This window comes from Xenopus tropicalis, chromosome 5 (genome assembly GCF_000004195.4).
Source record: "Xenopus tropicalis strain Nigerian chromosome 5, UCB_Xtro_10.0, whole genome shotgun sequence".
Classification (NCBI taxonomy): domain Eukaryota; kingdom Metazoa; phylum Chordata; class Amphibia; order Anura; family Pipidae; genus Xenopus; species Xenopus tropicalis.
This window is the reverse complement of record NC_030681.2, coordinates 154,379,055-154,400,470: the sequence shown is the minus strand read 5'-3', so window position 1 is coordinate 154,400,470 and position 21,416 is coordinate 154,379,055. Positions and strand designations below refer to the sequence as shown.

The window sequence follows — 21,416 nt, the reverse complement described above, 5'->3', positions numbered from 1 at the left end:
GCCTGAGCGCTCCCAATCTCCCCTCCCACTGCGCACAGTACAAACCGTTACCGAGTGTTTCAGTTTAGTTTATATGCTGTTGATTCCCGAGGGCAGAACTCTCCGGTTTGCGCCCAGGTGTGAGGTATTTCCCCACGGCCAGACAGGCAGTGCCGCGGACAGCTAAAAGCTAGTGAGGAAAAAGTTGCCCGCGGAGGTTGCGCCCTGTCAGTGTCACACCGGACAAGATGGCGGCTGCGCGGCTCGTTGGGGTTCTGGCCAGGCTCGGCGGGGCTAACAGGACAGGTACCCGGGAAAGTCTTATTTATATGGGGGTGCTATATGAAACCTCCAACTTCTGCTCTGTTGAACTGCAGAGTCCCCCCGGCTCGGCTGTCTGCGGTGGCTGATGGGTATTGTAGTTCAACAGGAGTCGGAGGGTACTGGTTTATTACATGTGGTGTTAGAGGGGGTGTGCAAGCTGGGCACAGAGGCTAATATAGGGCAGGGGGTAGTGGGGAGACAGGGCCCAGGCTGGTGTGAAGGAGAAATAATAAGCACAGAGATAGGGCAGGAGTCTGGCATTCATTTGCCTTATGGGTAATAATGCACACTGACTGACACAGTGCAAAAGTGCAGCCATTGCCACAGCAACCAGACATTGTCTTGAGCAAAAAGGCACCTGTAGCAACCAGATATTGTCTTGAGCAAAGATACGGCCGTAGCAACCAGATATTGTCTTGAGCAAAGATACAGCCGTAGCAACCAGATATTGTCTTGAGCAAAGATACAGCCGTAGCAACCAGACATTGTCTTGAGCAAAAAGGCACCTGTAGCAACCAGATATTGTCTTGAACAAAGATACAGCCGTAGCAACCAGACATTGTCTTGAGCAAAAAGGCACCTGTAGCAACCAGATATTGTCTTGAGCAAAGATACAGCCGTAGCAACCAGATATTGGCAGGTACAAGTTTGATAAAATGTAGTCAGATTGGTCGCTTTATCCAAATTGGGCCAGTGGGTATTTATTGGCAAGGTCGGCTCCTAATCTGCGCTGATTGGCTAGCCACATGCTTTGGCCTAATTAACACCACTCAAACTAATTAGCCTTTAATGACAATCCCCAGATTAACTTGCAGGGGGCCCTTGTGCACTTACGCTGGGGGGGCAATCCCCATTTATCCATTGAAAGGTGGAACCATTTTGGAAGCATTTAAAGGGGAAGCTGTCACTCACACCTGTTATAAATGTATTTACAAATCTGAGCTGTCAATCATATATTGCCTGCCCCGCCTCTATGCCTGCGGCATAGAGGCGGGGCAGGCAATATATGACTGACAGCTCAGATTTTTAATTACAATTACTTTCACTTCCCATTCAGCACTTCCTAGATATCCCCCAGATGGCAAATACATAAGATTTTGGGGGGACACAAAGCTTTGCCTTAATAACAGGGTACCCAAAATGGCGCCGGCCTGCTGGCTGTGACTGTAAATTCCAAGACTGAAGGGGGGGAAAAAAATAATTTTTAAAGTGTAAGTAAAGTTTATTTTGCTCATCTAACCTGATAGAAAAGGATTTGGAATAATTTTTAGGGTTACGGGTCCCCTTTAAATATAAAGCGTATTGAGAAGAGCCCATCTGGGCAATGTTAGGGCGCCCCAATTTATAATATACTCATTTATTCATTGAGGATTGTTCCTCTCTCATTGGTGCAACACTAAAGTGACGGGCAGGCACTCACACTGGGGACCTCTGGGTTCAGAGAGAGGCGATGTCCTTAAACAACCCTTGTTAAATTCCCCCGCTGATGCCTCGAGCTATAGAATAACCCAGCTGCTGTGTGTATGGCTAAATGGGAGTGGATAAAGCACAGGCAAATGGGAAATGATCAACTCCATTGCTTTATCCCACTGGTGTGACCTTGGGACTGGCACAGGCCCCCGATAATGAGTTGGGAAACACCTCAAACAGAATTTTCTAGTGAAGTTTCTCATTTCAATTTGGTAAAGGTATTTTTAAAAGTAGATAATGTTTGGGCTGAGCAATATCCGGCATGGATGTGGCCCTTTATCTCATGTTTAAGGGGTGCTGGGAGTTGCAGTTCAGCAACATCTTGGGATACAAGGTTAAGAAACAGTGGAATCCATATTGTTTGTTAATTGCACAAGTTACTGTCCGTTCATTGGCTGCTGTAACCCAGTGTCACAGTACCGGGCCCAATTGGGTTTTATCTGTTCAGAACAAAATGTCTCCCTCCTTCAGAACCTGATCATTGAATGCACAGTCTCCCTCTGCACCCTATTTATTGCTTTATTTGCACCCTTGCCTGTGTACCTGGGGGTGGGTACATATAGATGGTGTTTGCAGGTTTAATTGGAGTAATTGGCTGCCCACCCAGGCTCCCCTGCTGTACAGCTGAGAGACCCCCCCACACACACACCCCCAGCCTGACCACATTCCTTTAGAGACACAACAGACGGCACCGAGACTGCAGCCATTTCTATTGAATACCGTGACCTCTGTCCCACATACACGGGCAAGGTGACCCACACGGGGCAAAGCCAAGTCCCTTCTGTGTGATACATACAGAGCAGCCCCCCCCACTGAGTAATATGTGCCTAGGGCAGCCTCATTGCCCCTGGGGTACATGCACTCTCATACTAAAGATCCCCCCCCCCCGGGGGCCAGGTATTAATGTGAAGCCTGGAAAGCTGTGATTGGAATACAAATGCTCTGTATAATGATATGGCCAAACTCTTGTCCTATTAGTCAGGGCTTTCCAGTTTGAGCTCCACAGGCCTACAGTATATCTGCCCCCCCCCCCCCCAGCCATCCTAAAGACATCAGTAACCCCCCCCCCCCCCCATATACTTATATTGGGCAGTGCAGTGTGTATAAAGCTTGTGGGTTCTTCTCCTTCAGCCTCCATGCAAGTGTGCTGTATTAAAGGGGAAGTTATCTAGATGCAGGTTGCAGATTCCATGAGTTAGTAGGGGGGGTGAGATTCCCCATTGCATGTGTATCTGTTTAGTACGGTGCAGAGTTCCCGGCCCCGGGTGGATCCTAAGAAATGGGAACAGAAAGGCAAAGTCCATAGATTGCACTCGGCAAACACACAACTTGTTTCTGCCGTACCCACTGTCCAATTCCAGGTTTTCTTTCTCTCTCCCTAAGGTTAGTTTATTATTGTTATTGTACTACTTATTGTTCTTATTGTACTACTTATTGTACTTATTGTACTTATTGTACTTACCAACCGTGGGCATTGGTATTCATGGCAATAAGTGTTAATAATCCCTATAACTGACTGCTCCTCTTGTGTTTCCTCTCTAGGTTATACTTGCAGGCATCTCTCCATGTCATCAGCACTACTGAGTAAGTGACCCAAGTCTGTTCTGCTTGTGGCGTATGTGTTTATAAGGGCATTATTATATATACACTGGGGTGGGCTGTGCCCCTCGTATAACATTCACCTTCCATTTGTGCTGCACAGTGCCTGGGAATTTAGTAGCACGGCTTCCCCAGTGTTATATAGACACGTGCTTTGTATTATGTGACTTCTAGCTCTGTCTAATCAGTTTAGTCTAATTATGTGAGATCCGTTTATTTCCGGATATAGTAATTGCTGGTGATTAGTGCCCCCTAGTGGCAGACTGATCCTGAAACGCTGCAATGTAGTAACTAAGGGTGAACTAGTAGCAGCTACTTGTCATGGCTACTACAATAGACAATGCTGATCATTCACTTGTCAATTGTCTCTACGTGTGTTTAGCAGAGGCACTTCTCAGTATTGTCTATGGCAGGGGATTTTCTGGCCGTGACACTTAAGGGCTCTAGCACACGGGGAGATTAGTCGCCCACGACAAATCTCCCTGTTCACAGGCGACTAATCTCCCTGAGTTGCCTTCACCTGCCATCCCACCGGCAACTTACATTGTCGCCGGTGGGATTGGCACAAGCGGCGGCGCGATTTCGGGAAATCGCCGAAAAAGACTCACAAGACTTAAATTGTCGCCAGTGGAATGGCAGGTGAAGGCAACTCGGGGAGATTAGTCGCCCACGAACAGGGAGTTTTGTCGCGGGCGACTAATCTCCCCGTGTACCAGAGCCCTAAGGTGGCCACACACGTGGCGATTTGCGACGCACGAAAGATCGTTAAATCCGCCACTAACGTTCAGGGCTGAAACGGCAGATAAGGAGGTAGAAACAATAGGATTTCTACCTCCTTCTGCCGATTCAGCCCTGATGGCAGATTTTGCTCAGACGCCTTCTATGGCGCCCGATCAAAATCTTTTAACCCGTCCGATCGGCGAGTCGGCCGATATCAGCAGACTCCTGCGATATTGGTCGACTCGCCGACATGCCATACACACACTGAATATCGTACAAAACGAGGTTTTGTACGATATAATCGGTGCGTGTATGGCCAGCTTAAGCTGCTACTTAGTAGCTCTGTGTGTCTTCACCCTAAGCAACCAGATCTCGTAGGATCCCCTTCTTTTCACCAGCAAAAAAAAGCCCTTTAAAGGAGAAGGAAAGGCTAAGTCACTTGGGGGTGCCAAAATGTTAGGCACCCCCAAGTGACTTAGATCGCTTACCTTTTACCCCGGGCTGGTGCCCCTGTACGGAGAGAACAGCACCAGCCCGGGGTAGCAGCGATCGCTTCCTTCTTCCTTTTCACTTGCGCGCGTATGCGCAGTAGAGTGAAAAGGCGAACTTAAACATTAAAGTCGGCTTTTCACTCTACTGCGCATGCGCTGGCCGACGGATTTCGCCGGCAGAAGAAAAAGGAAGGAGGAAGTGCTTCCTACAGGTACCCTGGGCTGGTGCTTTTTTCTCCTAACAGGGGCACCAGCCCAGGGTACAAGGTAAGCGATCTAAGTCACTTGGGGGTGCCTAACATTTTGGCACCCCCAAGTGACTTAGCCTTTCCTTCCCCTTTAAAGCATTTATTTTTTCCAGATCTGTCGTTACTCAGCATAATGTTCCTTTATATCAGAAGGTGTTTGTTTGAGGCCCTCCATAGCACACTGAGTTGCAGGACAACTAAACCCTATAGTAAAGGCAGCGATTTTATCTCCTGTAACAGCATAATTATGGAATTAAATCAATCTCTGTTTTCCGTATGGCACAGTCTCCATCTAACTGTAATCTATATAACTTCATATATCCATTTGGGGTATAATGGTTACAGGCTTAGACTGGATTTAGCAATAACAATGATGTTTCCATACTGACTGAATGCAAATTCTCTTTTGGGCAGACTAACACCCCACTTGTATCTCTCTTTCTTTTTCAGCAAGAACCCACGTAAACTATGAGATCAAAGATGATGTTGCTGTTGTTCGATTTAACACCCCCAATTCCAAGGTAACAAGTGCTTAGTTTGCTCTTTAGCATCTACGGGTGAAGACACACTGAGCTACTAGTAGCAGCTACTTCAAGGCTACTAAACTCCAGAAAATCCCCTGCCATAGACAATACTGAGAATTGCCTCTTCTAAAACGCACATAGAGACAGTTATCAGTAAATGATCAGCATTGTCTATATTAGTAGCCACGACAAGTAGCTGCTACTAGTAGCTCTGTGTGTCTTCACCCTAAGGCAGTGATCCCCAACCAGTGGCTCAGGGGCAACACGTTGCTCACCATCCCCTTGGATGTTGCTTTCAGTGCCCCCAAACCAGGTAGTTATTTTTGAATTCCTGGCTTGGTGGCAAGTTTTTGTTTAATAAAAACAAGATTTATTACCAAATAAAGCAGCTTACAGCTTACAGGGGAAGTGTGCATAGAGGCTGCCTAATAGCCAATCTTAGCCCTTATTTGGCTCCTCCATGAACTTTTATGGTGCTTGTGTTGCTCCCCAAGTCTTTTTAAATTTGACTGTGGCTCACGAGTAAGAAAGGTTGGGGACCCCTGCCCTAAGGGGTGGGTTTGAGCCAATGTCTGATTGGTTTGTGTGCCATTGTTCTGTACATGTTATAACTACCTGCTCTCTCCTCTTTCCCTCTTTTCAGTCCCAAATTGCCAAGGAATAGGAGCAGAGATTTCCCTTAGTTGCAGCTAAACTTTTAATCTATTTACCCTTTCCAAACTGATTATACAAATAGCACCCATGTAACTATATATTTTATCACAAGCATACAGAAGAGAGAGGGGATTGATCAAGGCACATTCCCTGTTTTCCAAGTAATTCAGTATCTGTACAAGTCCATGTATTTTCATCAACAGGGGTTTCCTAGTCACAAAATTATGATCATAAATATGACAAGCCACATTACTACATCAATGTAAACCATATTGTGGCCCTAACTATTTACCTCAGATACATGTCTACTGACCAAGGCACTGGCCTCACTGGGCTTGGACCTCCCCCGTGCCATTAGCATTTACAGGGAAGAGGTTGCCAAAGCTAAAACATTTATATCACAGACTTACTCCCTCCTCTGCCGCTTATGGCTTGTAAAACAGAGTGACTGCCCAGATCAACACCCATTTTTAAAGGCATAAGACCAACATTAAGGGGACCGTGTTGGGGTGCAAAAACCACAGGGAAGCTTTGCCATACTTCCTGCAGAATAACCCTCTAAAATACAAAATACACAAAGAATATATAAGTACAATAGAAGTGCAACTGATATGGCCAAATTAACTAAAGCATACCAAAGAGAGAGAGGATCGAACAATGCACATTTCTTGGTCCCCTTAATGGTGAAGACACACCTACTTTGTAGCAGCTACTTTTTCACGGCTACTAAATGACAAAAAATCCCCTGCCATAGACAATACTGAGAATTGCCTCTGCTAAACACACGTAGAGACAGTTATTAGTAAATGATCAGCATTGTCTATTTTAGTAGCTACTAGTAGCTCTGTGTGTATTCATCCTAATGGTGGTCTAATATGATTTCTACCACCCCTAGGTACACACAACACCTCTGATCACCTTCCCCTGATACTCATTGTGCTACTCATCATTAAAGGTGCCCAAACACGTGAAGACCCGCTCGCTTGGCGATGTCGCCATGCAAGTGGATCTTTGCCTGATATCCCCACCTACGGGTGGGCGATATTGGGGAACATGTAGGCTATAATTGCGGCAATGGGGCAGACGATCCGACTAAAACTTTTAACCTGCCCGATCGATATCTGCCCAATTTCAGGATGCCCCTCGTTCCTGCCCCTACATGGGCTGATAAGCTGCCAAATTGGTCCAAGGGACTGATATCGGCAGCTACAATCGGCCCGTGTATGGCCACCTTAATCCCAGACCTAATATTATTAACCCACCTTCCAGACAGAAGAGACCAGGGCAACTTGTTAGGTTCCCATTGCTGCCAGTGGGGCACAAACCTTGAGTAATCACAACTTAGAAAGAACTTTGTCCCTAAGTTTATTTCTCTTTATTATTTGGGCAACTGGCTCTGTAGATGAATTCTTACCTGCTCTGTGTTTATGTAGGTGAACACACTGTCCAAGCAGCTGCAGACAGAATTCAGCGACGTTATGAATGAAATCTGGGCCAACGACGCCGTCCAAAGTGCCGTCCTAATCTCTTCCAAACCGGGCTGCTTCATCGCTGGGGCTGATATCAAGTAAGTCTCACAATCACAGCTCCCTGACTCCCTGAGGGCTCTGGATCTCTGAGCCTCTTCCCAGTGGACTAATGTATAACCTTTAAGTAAAAAAGGATTTGTCTTTCTACCGTAACAGCATGATTGAGTCCTGTAAGACCAGCCAGGAAGTCACGCAGCTGTCCCAGGAAGGGCAGAAAATGTTTGCCAAGCTGGAGAAGTCCCCCAAACCCATAGTTGCTGCCATCAATGGTTCCTGCCTGGGAGGTGGATTAGAGGTCCGTATTCTATCTTGATTTGTTTTCTTCCCAGCCCAATCGCTATTTTTATTCCATTCTTTTATTTCAGGGATGGTTGGTAGATATTTTCCTCTTTAAACATCTTTATTTCAATGCCATTAGACATATAGGGCTGTTGTCTGCATTTTATTTTCTTCCATAGAAGTATTAAATGGTTAATTGTTCTTATGCATATAACGGCTACACTGTCTCATTTGTAACTGAGTTATTGCCAAACCACTGAAACAAGTGCAAGCCAAAGCCATGTCCGTGACATATAACTATGCACAACCTGTAGACACGAGGATCTCTCACCTGTATTAATGTCATTTTCAACAGGTGGCCATTGCCTGCCAGTACAGAGTGGCAACGAAGGACAAGAAGACTGTTCTGGGGACCCCAGAGGTTTTACTTGGGTTGCTGCCCGGGGCAGGAGGAACACAGAGGCTGCCCAGAATGGTGAGTGACTCCCTGTGACATCCATAAGGCATCTCCAAGTGTATGTATTGGCCAGACTGGAATCATCTGTGCGATGAGATTCTAGTAATTCTGTTCTTTGCACATGTAATTGGTCAGAAATGGTAATTCAATATTTGTTTTAGTGTAATTCATAGTATTAAAATGATTTATAACTTGAGACTAAACTAGACTGAAATAGCCCACTGCCTGTTAGTAAAGTCAAAATGTTACTAACCCTAGTTGTGACCCACAATCCTATATTGAAGCTGCCCCACACAATGCAAGATTTTCTCATCTGATGATCAATATCTGACAAGCACCATCTTAATTGGTTTGGGCAGTGTTCAGGCCTTAAGGTGGCCATACACACTAAGACCTTCTCCCGATATCGCCACCTATGGGTGGGCAATATCGGGCTAATTCGGTCCTTTGGCCCTGGCGGGTATAGGCGTCCGTTGGTTTGGGGCTGCATCAACGAGCCGAGGCGGTCCCAGATCCGACTAAATTTCAAACCGGCCTGGTCGAGATCTGCCTGTCTGTCCATACACGGGCCGATAAGCTGCTGAATCTGTCTAAGTGACCGTTATTGGCAGCTAGAATCGGCCTGTGTATGGTCACCTTTATGCAAAGGCCAGTGAGATGCCAAAAGTGCTGGTTCAGCAACCTGTATATATCGGTGCAGTCTCTCTACAGTTACCCAGGCTGCATAGTAGGTCATATGCCGGTCCCACACACTGACAGATAATGTCTGTTCTATGTGGTTTGTACTAAACCAGCCTTAACATTTAATTGTCCCCAAACAAAATATTTACAGAATCTTACAGATTGGGGTTCACCCCTGTTTAATCCATATAGTCATGTACAAGTAATTATGGGGTTTAGAATAAACGGAATCAGGACAAGTTTCTCAACAGACCCATAGGTGTCATGGCTCTAATATCACTCTGGTCCTCATCTTGCTTTCCCCAGGTGGGGCTTCCCACAGCGTTTGACATGATGCTGACTGGAAGAAACATCCGAGCCGACAGGGCAAAGAGAATGGGATTGGTGGATCAGCTTGTTGATCCTCTCGGTGAGTTCAAATGTTACATTTTCTTTGTATTTGTCACATGCTGTCACTCAATCAGTAAATGAAGAACACCCCCAGGTATAACAGGCACCTAATATAAACTACTGGTTACAGCCCTTACACTTACCCACTATTGGAATCCAGTATGTGTTAGTTGGTGTAGGCAGAAGACACCTACAGGTATATACCCGTCCTGTTCTAAGCCCAACTCACATACTGTATTTAAAAGTGAAACTAATGGTCACTTCTTATGCATTTAAGCGCCGTTATCTTTGAATCTTTATGTACAACATAAAGCTAGGTTTAGACTAGCAGCCATTTCCACTTACTTGACATTGTCACAAAATTATATAAATTATGGAAATTAAGTCAATTTTTATTTTCTTGTTTTAATGGCATCTGCAGCAGCGATATTGTAACACCATGATATTGTAATACTTGTGTTATATAAATGCTCAACAGGACCAGGCCTGAAAAGTCCAGAGGATAGAACTATCGAGTACCTGGAAGAAGTAGCTGTGGACTGTGCCCGAGGAATAGCCAAGAAGAAGATCTCATTGAAGAAAGAGAAGGGTCTGATGCAGAGTAAGTACAGGAACTGGGTGCAGCTATCCTCCCATTTCTGTCCTGCCACCCACATTTGCATTAGGCATTTCTCCCCATAGGCATGACGCTATATTGGTTATATATTGAATGTGTTGCTGGCAAAAATACACTGTAAGACCAGGGGACTATGGGGCCACATTTTACTCCCAGTTCCAATTGCTGCTTCACCATGCAAGTGCATAACAAATTATACATGTTCCAGCTGTTCAGTTAGTGGGGCAATGGCTCAGGTAACTAGGATTCTATCCGGTGCCCACCTTTAGGCATAGTCTGCCCTGGGCCAGTAATCCTTCGCAAACACACAGCAGTTAGATTTGACTGATATAGCACAGCGTCAGGAATACACAAGCAGGCTACGGTCATGTTACTATATAACGCCTTTAGTTCCCAACTACTAAAGTTTACTTTCTGCTTTATATCCTGTGATATGGACACCTTTACTCCAGCTCTTATCGTGGGCTGTATGGGGGTAGAATGGGAAGTACTACTTGTCCTTCAGCCAGAACCCATCCAGTACGCTTAGTGCGCCAAACACGGCTCTAATGGTGCAAAAATGTTTTTCTCTTTTGTTTCAGAGGTCACAGACTATGTCATGTCCGTGCCGTTTGTCCGGCAACAAATCTACAAAACAGTGGAGAAAAAAGTGAATAAACAGACAAAGGGTCTTTACCCTGCCCCCTTGAAGATTATTGAGGTATTGTACACATTGACTGTTCATGAGTTAGTTGAGTTATTCTGCAGGTGTATATAAAATACAGCATTCCTAGCCATGTTCTCCCAAAGTTCTTCCCAAGACTTTTGCGTTTGCTTTCAGTCAATCCACTTTTTCTGTTGCTCACGTTTCCATTGTCTTTTCCATTTTCTTTTTCTCCCAGGTGGTAAGGACTGGGCTGGACCAGGGACAGGAGGCTGGCTATCTGGCCGAGGCACAGGTATGTAGGAAGCAGCCGTGTGTCGGCAGCCACTACCTCACATGCATCCAGCTAATATATTCTGTTTCCGTCATTTCCGATAGTTTGGAATCTGAATTAGAATTTCCTTTGTTTCACATAAACATTCTCTTGTCAATCCTGCAGAAATTCGGGGAGCTGGGAACGACCCCAGAGTCCAAAGCACTAATCGGGCTGTACCACGGACAGGTTATTTGTAAGAAGAATAAGTTTGGCACTCCAGAAAGACCAGTACAGTAAGTGCTGACGATAACGGCCCTTGGCACGATTAGATGTGTATTTAGTATAAAAGGGGGTCATTCAAAAGAGTTTTTGGACCTATACTGGCTAATGTCATGGCTGAGACACCTCTATTGTAATGTAATGTTTTATGTCTTGCAATCTCCTCAGGAAATTGGCTATACTTGGGGCTGGCCTTATGGGAGCTGGCATTGCTCAGGTCTCTGTGGATAAAGGGTTAAAGACCATTCTGAAGGACACGACAGTGGAAGGCTTAGGAAGAGGGCAACAACAAGTCTACAAAGGGTAAGTGTTATATGTTTAATTGTATGTTGGAATTACTATCCAATAGTAATTCCAAGACCTGGGGGTATCTGTGAAGAACTAGCAGGCGTCATGATAAAATTGATTGGTTTGATGATTATGCTTTTAAAATAAAAATACCCCATTATTTGCCGCAGGCTTAATGACAAGGTGAAGAAGAAGAGTCTGACTTCGTTTGAGAGAGACAGCATTGTCAGCAACCTGACGGGGCAGCTGGATTATAAGGGTTTCGAGACAGCCGACATGGTGATCGAGGCCGTGTTTGAGGATATCCGCATTAAACACAAAGTTCTACAGGAGGTGGAAGCTGTGAGTATCGGTAGTTTCATAGGGGTCTGTACACATTGCTGTGTGTAATAGGGCTGTTCTGCCCCCAATAAGGGGTAATTATATCTTAGTTGGGATCAAGTACAGGTACTGTTTTATTATTACAGAGAAAAGGGAATCATTTAACCATTAAATAAACCCAATAGGGCTGTTCTGCCCCCAATAAGGGGTAATTATATCTTAGTTGGGATCAAGTACAGGTACTGTTTTATTATTACAGAGAAAAGGGAATCATTTAACCATTAAATAAACCCAATAGGGCTGTTCTGCCCCCAATAAGGGGTAATTATATCTTAGTTGGGATCAAGTACAGGTACTGTTTTATTATTACAGAGAAAAGGGAATCATTTAACCATTAAATAAACCCAATAGGGCTGTTCTGCCCCCAATAAGGGGTAATTATATCTTAGTTGGGATCAAGTACAGGTACTGTTTTATTATTACAGAGAAAAGGGAATCATTTAACCATTAAATAAACCCAATAGGGCTGTTCTGCCCCCAATAAGGGGTAATTAATTGGGATCAAGTACAGGTACTGTACGTGCTGAGCAATCAGATCCTGTGCAGCCTCTGCCATAACTTGTTAGATAGAGGCCTTTCTCATGTATGTATGGGGTGTGCTAGCTGGCAGCACTTTCATTCGAGAGCAGGCAGCTTCTGTGGGGTTGCACAATGGGAACGCCCAGTGCTTGGCTGGATGCCCCGTGCCCAGAGGATCAGTAGGCTGGATATTTCTACTGTGTGTGTGACAAGTTATAGTCTGAGCCTAGTGTGATTATGCAATATATGTATATATCTAATCTCCCCCTAGATCTGTAAAACCATGTCTCTTGCTTTCCGCAGGTTGTCCCCCCACACTGTATATTTGCCAGCAACACGTCGGCCCTCCCCATCTCTCAGATAGCAGCCGCCAGCAAAAGGCCAGAAAAAGTGAGTACAAGGCGGATATCCAATCATTTCATTACTGGGGTTTCTGCTTCTGTGACAGCGGCAAAGCCTTTACCCTTTAGGTGCTGGTTTAATGATGAAGATTTGATCCGCAGAGAGAGCAGAGTGTGTAACCACAGAGCTGTGCCCAGACCTTATATATTATATCTGTGTAGGTGATCGGGATGCACTATTTCTCCCCTGTGGATAAGATGCAGCTGCTGGAAATAATCACTACTGACAAAACCTCTAAGGACACCACCGCTGCCGCTGTCGCTGTCGGCCTCAAGCAGGGCAAGGTGATCATTGTGGTAAAGGTAAGTACACGAGTCCCGGGATTGGTCGGTGCTGGGTTTGTCATGGGAACCATAGGGAGCCCCTCTGTGCCCGTGGTTACCTGGATTTGTTTAATTTTATTTTCCTATATGGATCTAACTAAGCTGTTTATTGGGTATTTTTGCTTCGAGAAAGACGTAAGGATTATGGTTAATTTTTTTTATGGCTTAATAGGACGGGCCAGGATTCTACACTACCCGCTGCCTTGGTCCCATGATGGCTGAAGTTGTCCGTGTCCTGCAGGTAATGGAACAAGGAAATATCATTTTGCTTTTAATTACAGGTTAATTATACAAGCAGAAGTTAAAGGGGTGGTTATGTTATAGAATGCCCATTTCTAAGCAACTTTTCAATTGGTCCTCATTTTTATTTTTCATAGTTTTTAATTATTTGCCTTTTTCTTCTAACTCAAATGGGGGTCACTGACCCCGGCAAACAAAACTATTGCTCTGTGAGGCTCCAGTTTTATTGTCATTGTTACTTTATATTGCTTATTGTTCTGTTCAGTCCCTCTCCTATTCATATATCAGTCTTTCATTCGAACCACACCCTGGTAGCTAAGATAATTTTGACCCTAGCAACCAGATAGCTGCTGAATCTCCAAACTGGAGAGCTGCTGAACAAAACCTGAAATAATTAAAAACTACAAGTAATAAAAAATGAAAACCAATTGCAAATTGTCTCAGAATATTACTCTCTATATCATACTACAGTATTCCACAAATATGAACAGAAGCTTTTAATGGACCCCGTTACTATAGAGCTGCTGCTTACATCTCATTCAGTCTTTCCCCATTAAAGGGGCTTGTGGGTAATTATATATATTATCCGTGCTTGCTGCCTTTGGTGACAATTGAGCTTTCCCGGAACACACTGCTTTGCATCTAAATTGCCTCTCTGTAATTCCATAGGAAGGGGTAGATCCCAAGAAACTGGATGCCCTCTCTACCGGCTTTGGTTTCCCAGTAGGGGCATCTACTCTAGCTGACGAGGTGGGCATCGACGTGGCGGCTCACGTGGCTGAGGACCTTGGCAAAGCTTTCGGAGAGCGCTTCGGGGGCGGGAACATTGAGCTCTTGAAAGCTATGGTGGCCAAAGGATTCTTGGGTATGTACTGAAGTATGTTAAAATAATATATTTCTAATGTGTAGCGCTGGCTCCTTCTGAAAGCTCAGACTCCGGCACACTTTACTGCTGCGCTGCAAGTTAAAGTGATATCCCTCACCCCCAGCAGCCGATCAGCAGAACAATGGGAAGGGAGCAAGATAGCAGCTCCCAGTAGGTATCAGAATAGCACTCAATAGTAAGAAATCCAAGTCCGGCTTGGGACTCCTCCAGTTACATGGGAGTAGGAGAAACAATAGGTTAGCTGAAAGCAGTTCTAATGGGTAGCGCTGGCTGAAAGCTCAGACTCAGGCACAAGGCACTGAGATGGCGCCTACACACCAATATTACAGCTACAAATACATTTACTGGGACCAAACACTCGCATTCTTCTACATCCTAGTGACCTGACTTGCTTCTATGTATGAATAATACTTTTCCCTGACAGTCTGTTCTCTCTCTCTCTCTGTCCCACAGGGCGTAAATCAGGAAAAGGCTTTTACATTTATCAGCAGGGAGTGAAGAACCGGTCCATTAACTCTGGCACTGAGGAGATACTGGAGAAGTTCAAGCTACAGGCCAAGCCTGAAGTGTATGTTACTCGTGTATTTATACAAATAGGAGCCTATGCTGCCATAGTTTTATGGTATCTCTCTGTACAGGCTATGAGCAAACTTAGGGGGGCTGTTCCTGCTGAATTGTGCTTAGTACAGGGGAATCCCTATGTGCCATAGTTTTATGGTATCTCTCTGTACAGGCTATGAGCAAACTTAGGGGGCTGTTCCTGCTGAATTGTGCTTAGTACAGGGGAATCCCTATGTGCCATAGTTTTATGGTATCTCTCTGTACAGGCTATGGGCAAACTTAGGGGGGCTGTTCCTGCTGAATTGTGCTTAGTACAGGGGGTCCCTATGTGCCATAGTTTTATGGTATCTCTCGGTACAGGCTATGAGCAAACTTAAGGGGCTGTTCCTGCTGAATTGTGCTTAGTACAGGGGAATCCCTATGTGCCATAGTTTTATGGGATCTCTCTGTACAGGCTATGAGCAAACTTAGGGGGGCTGTTCCTGCTGAATTGTGCTTAGTACAGGGGAATCCCTATGTGCCATAGTTTTATGGTATCTCTCTGTACAGGCTATGGGCAAACTTAGGGGGCTGTTCCTGCTGAATTGTGCTTAGTACAGGGGGTCCCTATGTGCCATAGTTTTATGGTATCTCTCTTTACAGGCTATGGGCAAACTTAGGGGGCTGTTCCTGCTGAATTGTGCTTAGTACAAGGGAATCCCTATGTGCCATAGTTTTATGGTATCTCTCTGTACAGGCTATGAGCAAACTTAGGGGGCTGTTCCTGCTGAATTGTGCTTAGTACAGGGGAATCCCTATGTGCCATAGTTTTATGGTATCTCTCTGTACAGGCTATGAGCAAACTTAGGGGGCTGTTCCTGCTGAATTGTGCTAAGTACAGGGGATTTCAATTAGTTCATACCATGTGTTCTCATTGTGCAGCTCCTCCAATGAAGACATCCAGTTGCGCTTGGTCACTCGCTTTGTGAATGAGGCAGTGATGTGCCTGCAGGAGGGAATCCTCGCTAACCCAGTAGAGGGAGACATTGGGGCTGTGTTTGGCCTTGGGTTCCCCCCATGTCTGGGCGGTAAGTGATTAACCGTTTCTTTCATTATAGAGCCTGGATAAGTATAAACTCGGGGAATGGATTGCTGGGAATTATTTACCTGTACAATTGGGTTTACTTTCCCTTATCCCTGCTGCAGGCCCATTCAGGTACGCCGACGCCTTCGGAGCAAAGCGCATAGTGGAGAAGATGCGCAAGTACGAGAGTGTGTACGGCAGCCAGTTCACCCCGTGCCAGCTGCTGCTCGACCACGCCAGCGACCCCAGCAAGAAGTTCCACCATTAAACCACTAACTCTCCCTGCTCCTAAGGAAGCGGCTGTGAGGAACCGAGCGCAGTGTCCCCGGAGGAGAATGAAGGTGTTAAAGTGTGGTGCACTAACGCAGAGAATACTGCCCCTAACCCTGATGAGCGATTGTAGCCATACGTGCCTTAGATTGAACGCCACTCGGGCACTTGCGCTCCACCCAGTTAAGCTTTTCCGTATGGCTGGTATTTGCACTTACGTCTGGCTCAGAGACATTTTATCTGATTCGCCAGTATGGGGGGGAGGTCCCTGTCTATGTGGGAGGTCCGCCCACTTTGCTGGCAGTGAAGCCATTCCATTGCAATGTGGACTTGATCAATAAAATATCCTTTTCAAGAACTTTCTTCTGATTCCTTCTATAAGAAACCTTTGTTAAATAGAAAATAACTAAAATATGTTCTAGATCAGGGCTGTCCGACTGGAGGCCCGTGGGCTGGATGTGGCCCTTTCAAAGGATTTTTATGGCCCTCAGTTTGCTCAAAAGCTCCATAGACTTCACTGTATGACATCATTTTAATTAAATCCGGCCCCCAACATGCTCTATGAGAAATGATTCGCCCACTACATGTAATAAGTTGGGCAGCACTGTTCTAGATCATTATTGTACATTGTGTAATTCTAGGCTTATCCTAAGCACCAGTATGGGGATTTTGGAAGCGGAGCACTGAGGTGTTTAGTCAGGAATCCCCATAAACCAAAGTAAATTATACTTGCCCCAAATTGACATATGCCCCAGTCCGTTTGGCAGCACCCTGCTACTTGCTGTGGAAGATATATAGCATATTTATGAGGACAAATTTCATAGCTGTATTAAAGGAGAAGGAAAGGCATTTTACTGCCAATAAATTAGTCATATTAGTGCCACCTAGAATGCTATATTTATTCTGCAGAAAGCTTTACCATACCCAAGTAACAGCCCTAGAAGCCCCCTCCGTTTGTTTAAGATAGCAGCTGCCATTTTAGCTCGGTCTCTGTAGCTTCCTGCTGCAGCTCTGGCTGCTGGGAGCTCAGATTACAGAGAGTTGGGAGGGGTAGTGAATTCTTATGGGAGGGAGAGGAGAGAGCTGCTCAGACTCTGGCCCTGCGAATGAAGGATATTTCTGAGAGGAAGTCAGATACCCAAGATTATGTTTACAAAAAAGAAGACAATAAATCCTGTGTTTCTTTTTAATAGAGGACCTGGAGTGCGGCTTTTCTGTGAGTTAGTTTCTACCTTTCCTTCTCCTTTAAGTACAAACTGAGCCTCAACCCATAGGCCTCCACACTGTACCGCCCACTGATGTTTTACTCCACCAGGATTCAGTTAAACCAATGATATAATTCCCTGTACAGGCAGCTCCCTGTGGGGCTGGGATATTCACACTGTAATGTCAAACATATGTATTAACACTGCTCCAGGCAGATTAGGTAAATCTGAGAAACACAAGATGTGGGAAGGCTTCTAGATAAGTGGGGTCTTGTTTGAAAGAGCAGAATAGGATTCTCTTCACTGTAGGCCGTCTGAATTATCTTTTTGAGCCACTGAGCCATATAGGTTTGAAGGGTTCTTTCTAGAAGATTATAGCAATGTATTCTCAGCCTTCCTGGAACTGCTCTCTCAATGTAAATATACACTGGATGCTTCTGAAAGCTCAGACTCAGGCACACTTTACTGCTGCGCTGCAAGTTGGAGTGATATCCCCCCTCCCTCACCCCCAGCAGCCGATCAGCAGAACAATGGGAAGGGAGCAAGATAGCAGCTCCCAGTAGGTATCAGAATAGCACTCAATAGTAAGAAATCCAAGTCCGGCTTGGGACTCCTCCAGTTACATGGGAGTAGGAGAAACAATAGGTTAGCTGAAAGCAGTTCTAATGTGTAGCGCTGGCTGAAAGCTCAGACTCAGGCACACTTTACTGCTGCGCTGCAAGTTGGAGTGATATCTAGGTATGACTAGTAAACTGCTCTGGCTCCACAAGTATCATAGAGGGATTATTATCTGCCCCGAGTAGGGTTCCCAGTGTACAGACTCAGGGTTAGATACAGAATTGCCTGAGTTCCACTGGGGAGAACTATAACCTGAAAGCTGGGAGTAACCCATTGTTGCCCTGAGGGGAGAGGGTCATTGTGACCAAGTACTGGGAGTATGTGCCTCACCTACATTGTGCCTGAATCCTGCATTGCTATTTATTAATGCTCCTATGTGGATCAGTTTAGTAATTAAGTTCCCTTTTGAGTTAAAGAACCACTGGAGCCCGTCCTTATTGTGAGTTACAGTTACTTTTTATGTGCAGGTAATGGATAAGATGATTTTGCCAGACAGAGCGCTTTGTTGGCTGCAGTTTCCCAAAAATACTTGTGCCTTGAAACTGCAGGGGCATCAGTCCCGCCCAGGGGCACAAAAGAAGGCACTGTTAGTGGGGCTGGTGGGATGGCGGGAATCGCTGGCCGGGTGGTCCCAGATGAGAAGCGGGCAAGAAGGGGCACGTGACGTCACTTCTGCCCAGGCGCACAGAAGAGCGCACTATTAGATAGCCTGGGGGGCTGGTGGTGCTGGTGAAGCTGGCGCGAGCGGGAATGGTAACTGCTAGAAGGGGCTTGTGCGGGTCATGCTTTTTAAAAAAATGGCGTGTATTTCTCCCGACTCGAGTATAAGCCCGAGGGTTAATTCTTCAGCACATTTGGTCCTGGAAAACTTGGCTTATACTCGAGTATATCCGGTAATATTTTTTATAATACATAAAATGTACTGGTGTCCAACCTAATACCAGAGACAGCAGTAAATGGAGGGATCTCAGGGGAATAATTACAAGGAACCCCCATGCAGTTTCATTTCCAGCTGCAGCGTCAGCCCTACTGAGCTCCTCCTCTTCCTCTATATGCACCTCCAGAGGTGTAACAGCCCTACTGAGCTCCTCCTCTTCCTCTATATGCACCTCCAGAGGTGTAACAGCCCTACTGAGCTCCTCCTCTTCCTCTATATGCACCTCCAGAGGTGTAACAGCCCTACTGAGCTCTTCCTCTATATGCACCTCCAGAGGCATAACAGCCCTACTGAGCTCCTCCTCTTCCTCTATATGCACCTCCAGAGGCATAACAGCGCTGCTGAACTCCTCCTCTTCCTCTATAGGCACCTCCAGAGGAGTAACAGCGCTGCTGAACTCCTCCTCTTCCTCTATAGGCACCTCCAGAGGAGTAACAGCGCTGCTGAACTCCTCCTCTTCCTCTATAGGCACCTCCAGAAGAGTAACAGTGCTGCTGAACTCCTCCTCTTCCTCTATAGGCACCTCCAGAGACGTAATAGCGCTGCTGAACTCCTCCTCTTCCTCTATAGGCACCTCCAGAGGAGTAACAGCGCTGCTGAACTCTTCCTCTGTAGGCACCTCCAGAGGAGTAACAGCGCTGCTGAACTCCTCCTCTTCCTCTATAGGCACCTCCAGAGGGGTAACAGCACTGCTGAACTCCTCCTCTTCCTCTATAGGCACCTCCAGAGGAGTAACAGCGCTGCTGAACTCCTCCTCTTCCTCTATAGGCACCTCCAGAAGAGTAACAGCGCTGCTGAACTCCTCCTCTTCCTCTATAGGCACCTCCAGAAGAGTAACAGCACTGCTGAACTCCTCCTCTTCCTCTATAGGCACCTCCAGAGGAGTAACAGCGCTGCTGAACTCCTCCTCTTCCTCCAGAGGCGTAATAGCACTGCAGAACTCCTCCTCTTCCTCTATAGGCACCTCCAGAGGCGTAACAGCACTGCTGAACTCCTCCTCTTCCTCTATAGGCACCTCCAGAGGAGTAACAGCGCTGCTGAACTCCTCCTCTTCCTCCAGAGGCGTAACAGCACTGCAGAACTCCTCCTCTTCCTCTATAGGCACCTCCAGAGGAGTAACAGCGCTGCTGAACTCCTCCTCTTCCTCCAGAGGCGTAACAGCACTGCTGAACTCTTCCTCTATAGGCACCTCCAGAGGCGTAACAGCCCTACTGATCTCCTCCTCTTCCTCTATAGGCACCTCCAGAGGCGTAACAGCCCTACTGATCTCCTCCTCTTCCTCTATAGGCACCTCCAGAGGCATAACAGCACTTCTAAACTCCTCCTCTTCCTCTATATGCACCTCCAGAGGTGTAACAGCCCTACTGATCTCCTCCTCTTCCTCTATAGGCACCTACAGAGGCGTAACAGCCCTACTGATCTCCTCCTCTTCCTCTATAGGCACCTCCAGAGGCGTAACAGCACTGCTGAAAAGAGATGCCCATTGACTTCAAATTTTATGGTAAAGCGAAACGTGACTTTGCTCATCACCATAATTGCAAATTCACTGGTTGGTATAAATTTATTATTTATTTATTGTATTTCACCCCTTCCAAGGGCCCAGCTCAGAGAGAGGGCCCCAATATAACAGTGTCCTACTGGTCAGCAGCTGTGGTATTTAAAGGGAAGGCGTTTAGCCCCTTCTACCCATTGCAAACAAATGACGTGCATTTCTGCCACTTTAAACCTTTGCATACCAGCACCCCGGAGATGTTGAGTGAGAGAGTGAGTCAGGTTTGTATTGAAAGGCCTTTCTTTCATGGGGAAGTTATTGTGACATGGTTGGAAGATGGAGGGACGCCCATGTTCTAGTTGTGTTTGTGAGCATCTTGTTTACATAGGCAGGTTTGTGCACAAGACAGACCTCCTATTATGACCCATCCTAGGTCCAACTTCTGTGCATAAGGAGCATTGTTTGGACCATTAATCTGGTCTCTTGCTTTATGGACCTGTAAGATATCCCTCCCAAGGAGAAGCAGTATCTGAGCCTTAGGGTCAAGTTCAGGGATTAAGTGCGTTATAGGGTTTAAGTGCATGTGGTGCCGTGCTGCATCTGGTGTAGGGATTTCAGGTCTGTTGTCAGGAATCCTGCTGCATTCAATTATGGCTGGCAAGGGTAAGTGTACCTGTCCATCTATGGACTCTACTTGGTAGCCAGATGCCCTTCTCCCTGTTGTCTCTATGATTCCTGCACAAGTTTTTTGGGACTAAGGAATGCTTGGGCCTTTGATATTGAATGCATCAAAGAAGGCTGGACAGGCTAGAGATCTGTTGCTCTGGTCATCCAGGATTGTGTAAAGCTTAACTGCTCTGTCTTTATGGCCTGTTGGATAGACTCTGACAAGGCAAATTTTGGAGCAGGATCTGCCAACTATTGCTCCTTTACAAATTTTTGTACATTGGGAACTGACCTCTGGTGGGTCCAGGAAGCTCCCATGGTTACAAAGACATAACCTCCATATTGACTGGGTCTCCAGTAGGATACATAGTTGGGGAGAGCACTGTGGAGTGTCGTGTTCTAAAAGGTCTGTTCTCATTGCTACAA

General features: G+C 45.9%; 1 protein-coding gene across 1 annotated transcript; it reads left to right on the top strand.

Moving 5' to 3' along the window:
- The first annotated feature begins 220 nt into the window (after positions 1 to 220).
- On the top strand, positions 221 to 16,424 carry hadha (hydroxyacyl-CoA dehydrogenase trifunctional multienzyme complex subunit alpha). The gene is made up of 20 exons (NM_203893.1): positions 221 to 285; positions 3,316 to 3,357; positions 5,282 to 5,352; positions 7,443 to 7,576; positions 7,695 to 7,833; positions 8,173 to 8,292; positions 9,262 to 9,364; positions 9,824 to 9,946; positions 10,543 to 10,661; positions 10,843 to 10,899; positions 11,044 to 11,153; positions 11,308 to 11,442; positions 11,598 to 11,769; positions 12,631 to 12,717; positions 12,891 to 13,031; positions 13,225 to 13,293; positions 13,962 to 14,157; positions 14,632 to 14,746; positions 15,661 to 15,806; positions 15,925 to 16,424. Exons 1-20 carry the CDS (start codon positions 228 to 230, stop codon positions 16,068 to 16,070), a joined length of 2,283 nt encoding a protein of 760 aa, NP_989224.1. The 5' UTR covers positions 221 to 227; the 3' UTR covers positions 16,071 to 16,424.
- Positions 16,425 to 21,416: the final 4,992 nt, after the last annotated feature.